Genomic DNA, 7,034 nt, shown 5'->3' on the forward strand with positions numbered 1-7,034 from the left:
CATTCATGGCGTGGCCCTTTTGAAGATAGTCAGAAAACACAATGCCTTTCCATCCCGGAAAACTGAGGTCATAACTTCTCCTACAAATGGAACGACGTTGGCCTTCTTTGCGTTTTCTTGGAGATGGCTCCATTGACCATACTCCCTGACTTCTAACTTTTAGAAAGTCATATAGCCATTCTCCAAGTTTTCCAAATATGCCAAGACAGGGCAAGATAGGCCTATAGGTTTTAGCATCTGCTATGCCTCCCCCTTTATGGATAGGGCATATTATTCCCTCCTTAGTTTCTCCGAGAGGCTACCTTTTGCGGGGAAGTTCTGAAATAGTGGTTGCATTGGTTTTGCAAGGAATCGTTTGCATGACTTGTGGATTGCTGGGAATCCATCAGGGCCAGCAGTTGAGTTTGCATCTATATCATATATTACATCCTTTTCTTCGATGTTGATGTAATCAATTCTTTCTACCTCCCGTTCAGCTTCTGTAGCAGTAAAGATTTCTACAGGTCTGTGCATATAAACATCTGATCTATGATCTGTAGTATTTCAGTCTTCAAAGTAATTATTCATTCTGCAAGTTTTAGTGTGTTGATCCCATGCTAAAAACTTCAAGGTAGACAATGTTTCGGGTTTTACCAGAAGGGGTGAAAATGAAAAGATTGTCCTTCCTCCCTACTCTGGAGCCCCAAAATATAACTGACTATGTGAAAAACAGTCCTTCTCTAACTGCAAAGCAGTAACTTTCAAAGTATGATGTTAGGACTTATTTATGGACATTGCAAAAGACAGAAGTATTAGAAATTGAAGTCGTTTGAATTGGAAGGGCAAATTGGAAGGTATTAAAGGTAAACGAGGAATAGAAACATCTTCAGCTTTTCCACATAGAAATTATTGTGAACTCTATGACATCTATCTTAAATTTCTTCACAACTCATTTGGCACTGCACAGCTTTGAGTAAGGTTCTGTATATGCATGACTGGAGAATCTATTTCTAATGGAAGGTAATGAGGAGTAGCTCCTTGTTTCTCCAGCGAGTTTAAGAACTCAACGGGGTAATTGAAAATTTCCGAGTTATCAGCAACAAAGTTTATAGATTTGTATGTTCATTCCCTACTAAAACTTTCTCGAGTATTTCATTTAAATTATTCACAGTAATGTTCTTTGATGTTGAAGTGTTATTTAGTTGTCTCCCTTAGACCATTCATCGGTAGTCGTTAATTTAAATTATTGACAGTAATGTTCTTTGGTGACCAATTGCTATTTAATTATTTTCCTTATATCCTTCATTTATTTTGGAACTGTGATATGTACATGTTCAAAAAGGGACAGTAACTCCCTCGGAGGGCCGCTAGAATCTCGGAACTACTTCCATTGCCTTCGTCATAAAATTTTCCACGAAAATTATCTTCTAGGTTTTATATAGATGGTGTAGGCTTTCTTCCTATAGGTGGACACACACACAGACGTTCATTCTTGTATTATATATATATATATATATATATATATATATATATATATATATATATATATATATCAGAGACAAAGTGTACGTACGCCGCTATATATATATATATATATATATATATATACACAAATAATACAACATGGGACAAGAACAGGTCATTCAGAGTTTTCTTTCATCAGTCGAGATCCAGATTATCTTTGCAATTTCGGCTGGTTATACTCAATATTGCTCCAATCTAGCCTGCCCCAAGGAAAAACTAAGCTAGGAATATTAGATTCCTTGCAAGAAAGCAGCGAATGTATAACAAAACAAGGACGGAAAAAAAACGAACAATGTTACACAAATACAATAAAAATAGTAATAGAACATAACAACAGGTGTCTTTCGACTAAGGACAAATTAGATTATAGTGGTGTGTGTGGAAATACAGCCTTACGGCAGGGATACAAGATTTCACAGGCACAGGGAGGAATATCGATGTTGCAAGCACAATGGCCGGTCAAGAAAGAAAGGTCAGGCTTGGCCGATGGCCGGTCACCTAGAAAGGATGGAATTTGTGCTGAGGTCTTGCGATTTGGTGGTAATTACATCAATACAGTCCCTTCATGAACTTGTTTGTGCAGTCTGGAAGGATGGTGCAGTACATAAGGACTGGAAAGATGCAATTATTCTCCCTCTCTGTAAAAGGAAAGGAACCAAGACAATGTCTGGTAACTACAGGAGTATTGCTCTACTATCAGCTTCTGGCAAGGTTCTTCAAATATTCTTCTTACCCACCTGAATGGGTGTCTCGTAAATGATGTCCTATCTGAATCTGAACGTGGCCTGATATGGTAGAGGGACAATGGATATGATTTTCTCAGCGCACAGATGCAGGGAAAATGTTATGAGCAGAATATGGATCTTGTCGAGGTATTCACTGAATTACCGAAGGCCTTTGATACTGTTAATAGGACCTTGCTATGGAAAATACTTAGTAAACTTGGATGTTCTGATCACTTCGTATCTATAATTAAATCATTTCATGATGGGATCAACGCTTGTGTCAATATTGGTGGTGGCATGACGGGACCCATTCCTGTAGAGAATGGTGACAAGCAGAAGGTGATATTTACACCAACTCGCTTTCCTTTGTATTTTTCTGCTGGTTTTACTAATCCTTTTGCTAAGGTTGGCTCTCTGGGAATATATGTTTGGTATCGATCTTCTGGCCAGTCTCTTATTCGTGACCTCCTTTATGCAGATGACAATACAAATACTCATGAATCGTATTCCTGGTTCTTCCAAGGCATTTGGACTCAGCATTAGCCTGAACAAGACTGTTGTAATGTTCCAGTCTGCACTAGGAAATCCTTGTGGAACCAGCTATCTTGGTTGAAGGAACAATTCTGAGATTGGGAGACAAGTTTGTCTAGCTGGGCAGCACTCTCAGCCGTTCTTGCTCCCTGGATGATGAAATATCTTTCAGGCTAGAGAGAGCAACTGATTCCTTCCGGTCTCTTCAGTGTCGTGTCTGGTCCCAGCATGGCATCACAAAGCAAACAAAAATTGTCATTACTTCATCTATTGAGGGCGTGGAATTTAAGGGGTCAATGATATGTCTTTGTTGCATATAAAACAGTGAGTGATAGATGCGTTTTCCGAGCCTTATAAGAAAGCTTGGTCTTATTTCCTGTCTTTGTTTGGTCATGGTCAAATATTTTGCTTGATTATAGTAATCATTTCAACATCCGTCTTTTGGCTCAGAACAATCTGGATCACGATGTCATCTAAAATAGTCTGTCACTAATATTTTATAAAATACTCACCCTAAACAAAGATATACATGAACAAGATGTTTTAGAAATAAGTTCCACCATTTAAAGTTGATGGATATATAAATTAAGGCTTTTCATATTAAGCGTTATAAAATCTGAGTTTCCGGTGTAATTTCTTGGCAAAATGCTAAAATATCGAGAAAACTTTTGCATTTGTACATTAATATTCGTCGCTTTATTGTTTAGTTCGCTATATCTAGTTAGAGAAACTTTAATTTGTGAGAAAGAATTATCGCTATTTATCAGTGTGGAGCTAGGTACATTAAAGCATACAATTTCTTAAATAAAAATCACACATTTACACTGACGAAAGCATCACACATATTAATATATTAGATGTCTTGAGGTTAGAGGTTTTGTAAAATGTAAACTGCATTAAACCGAATACCTTATAGGGCTTACTTAGATCACTTAAAAATTCATCTATCGAATGCCATCACGGCTAACTTTATATTTCATCTTTGTGTCGTCTAAGAATAGAACTTGAATGTATATATTCGAATAATCGCCATATTTAAATTTGCAACTTCGTGCTTAACTTAGAATTCATTTTATTTGATATTTTTCGTGATAAACAAGTGATTGTATAAATTATTCTCTCTATTTAGTGACATTGTAAAGTTTGTGAAGATGTATAATTTTTGAGAGGCTAAAATATATATGTATTATTGGAAGGAAAATACATTATTTATTCTATTAGATTTTTTCTCCATTTATTTATTCATTGATTTTGAAAACTTACGTAGAAATTCTAATTAATTCTGATAGCATTCTTTGCAAATATAACAAAATCATTCTTACATTGATAATTTCGTGTGAAAAGTCTGAAGTTCTAACCTATAATAAGAGAAAGTTCTGTAATTATTATCATCATCATCATCAACATCATCAGTAGCACCAAACTGAGAATACTATCAAATGATTAAATATAGAATATCAAAGGTATATGAAAAACGACGAATTATTTCTATTTATCAACGGAAATAATGTTTAACTAAGATATTTGGATGCTGTACGTACCGAGACAGACGTAAATTAGCGATTAGATTTCGTTTCAAAATTCGTCTTATTGTGACAAGCATTTGTATCCTGTCGCTAATACTTCGCTCACGGCTTATACGTTTAATTTTCAAATTGCTTCGTCATAGTCAGCCTAGCTGTATTATATGCAAAACTGTAACTGTAAGTAGGAAGATATTCTGTATCATTAAATAATGTCTCAAATGTATATTAGAGCTAAATTTAGATCTTGCTACAAACTAGGAAATTCAATTAGAAGCACTGTGGAGTGGATATATTGTTCAAATAATGTATTTTCTATATTTGCAGTCCCCAGACGACAACACTGTAATTCACAAAGAATCGTGTGTCAGCGGAATTCCCATGGTTTATTCGATCGAGGAATGGCAATATCCGAAACATTTTCTCAAACCCTCGTGTACTAGTGAATTGTCGAAAGAAGACTATGGTCTAGATGTTGTAAAACCGCTTGACGGGTTAAATTGTCATGGATATCCCAAAAAGTGGTCTTCGAATATAATAAGACTATATTTTTGGTTCTTTACATCAACTGATATTGATATTTACAGATATTGATAGAAATTGATAGAAACATCAAAGTCGTTCAAAATTTTGAACGCTGGAAAGATATCTGATTTTGACGCAATTAGCAAAATAATATAAAATTTTCCCTTTAAAATTCTAAACCACAATGATTCTGCTAAATGAGCGATACACTGCAATAACAATCAAATTTTAAAGGTTAGTGCAATTAGATATGTTTGTGAAAATGGTTTATTGTGTGCACATCAGGGTGAAATAGTTAGAATTGAGAACAGTTGGGGAGTGAGTGCAATATAGAGTTGGAAATAAAATCGAAAGTAAAAGGACTTGATTTTAATTACAACAGTGACGATAATTACACATCTGTCTTACTTGATAAGGGACGAAAAGCCCCAGCTGTACTTGTGAGGCAAAAGAAATTAGAAACAATGTTATTCAGAAAAGTGTTTATTCTTTTGCAAATATTATGGTACTGGATAAACGGTTTCTTGTTACCATTGATAGGCAACATTTTCAAACGATCACTGTAAACTTGCAACTATGAGTGGATCTCTTTGTGGTTTACCATTAGTAGTCTTTTAATGTGTAAATGATACAGTGGAAGTTACTGAGCATTCTGAATTTACTAGAGTTACCGAAGGCAGTTACTGAGCATTCGTTTAGTTGTTCTGACAAAGTCTGAAGTAAAGCTCAATTTACACAACGGGTTACCAGCTTAACAATAATGAGTATCAAACTTGAAGTGTCACAGGTTTTGATGGGAAGAGATATCAGAGTCTCTTAGCATTAAGATGATATAGTGGTGGGGTTAACTTAAACTCAGAAGTTATCAGACAATACAGTAGAAAAAAAAAAACAACAACAGAAATGTTTGAAGGTGGATTTAAATATAACTATGCTTATTTAGAATCAATTTAATTTTTAAATAATTAGTTGACAATCTTATACAATTTATTACTATATCTAATTTCAAAGCAGTAGTATCAATTGAAATAAATATGTTATTCAAACATATAGCCAGGATAACGCTGACTCAGAATGAGCGATTTATAGTTAAAAAACCTGGCATAGTGTCTGCGACAGATATATTCATTTAGGTAAGGAAATCTAGTTGAAAGAAACAATACATTTTTAAAAGGTAGGTTTAAATCATGAAAAAATTAGTTTACTTAGAAGACTTGATGATCGGTATAATCTAATTTTCCAAGCAACTTGGAAAACATTTTTCAACGTTCTATAGAATGATTTAAAACAAGTGTAGGAAGAAAAAAATAATCAATAGTGAAACTACAAATACCAGTCAGAATTATGCAATTTGTTTGTCTTTTTGATGACAAATTACGAAACTGAGCAAATCAAAGCATAAAAGTCTTGTTTGGAGCAGTATTGTTTAGAAAGAAGTAGTTGATTTCGATGACATAATAAAAATAACAAAATGAAAATAATAAATACTTTAGGATTACTTAATGGAACATTAAAATTTGTATTCGTTCCTAATGTCTTTTCACAAATTATTGTTTCAACGTCTCATTGGAATTGCAACTGCTCAGTGCAGTCTGCCTGCTATTTACTAGTCAATAATAAATCAGAAATTAAGCACAATGAATCGTTGGTTACGTGATAAAGACACATATTTAGTGGATTCATATCCATATACATATTTATTCAAGGCATAAAACTAAGTCCGCAGACTACAAGGAGTTTTCAGGAGTTTAATGTTAGAAAGTGTCGGTAATATTTATCTACGTTGTCAACGGAACAGAGAGACATGGCGAGAGGGAGAGAGAAGGTGAGTGAGAGAGAGGGGGGGGGGTTACCTCTGCTTCCCATCCGCCATGTAAACAAACCCCGTTCGTTTTCAACTCTGACCAAAGTTTCCAAAATGATAATAAATGCGGCGAATTTTAAAGCGAAATTACGTACATATACTTACGAATCCGTATACATACATATATACAAACATACATACATACATACACACACGCACATTCAGATACCTATATATATATACACACATACATATACATACATAACATATTTGTATATAGAATATAGATGCATATATATATGCAAACATACATATACTCTCCCCACCACCATATACATACGTACATACATACATACATATACATATATATATATATATATATATATATATATATATATATATATATATATATATATATATATA

At 34.2% G+C, this 7,034-nt stretch overlaps 1 protein-coding gene across 1 annotated transcript; it reads left to right on the plus strand.

Moving 5' to 3' along the window:
• The first annotated feature begins 2,360 nt into the window (after positions 1-2,360).
• LOC149136456 (uncharacterized) lies at positions 2,361-4,935 on the plus strand. The gene is made up of 3 exons (XM_089348325.1): positions 2,361-2,633; positions 4,610-4,759; positions 4,870-4,935. The coding sequence occupies exons 1-3, from the start codon at positions 2,361-2,363 to the stop codon at positions 4,933-4,935; spliced, it is 489 nt and encodes a 162-aa protein (XP_089204451.1).
• The last annotated feature ends 2,099 nt before the right edge of the window (positions 4,936-7,034 follow it).

The sequence above is a fragment of the Octopus bimaculoides genome, chromosome 3 (genome assembly GCF_046866305.1).
Source record: "Octopus bimaculoides isolate indiv1 chromosome 3, ASM4686630v1, whole genome shotgun sequence".
In the NCBI taxonomy this organism is placed as follows: Eukaryota; Metazoa; Mollusca; class Cephalopoda; order Octopoda; family Octopodidae; genus Octopus; species Octopus bimaculoides.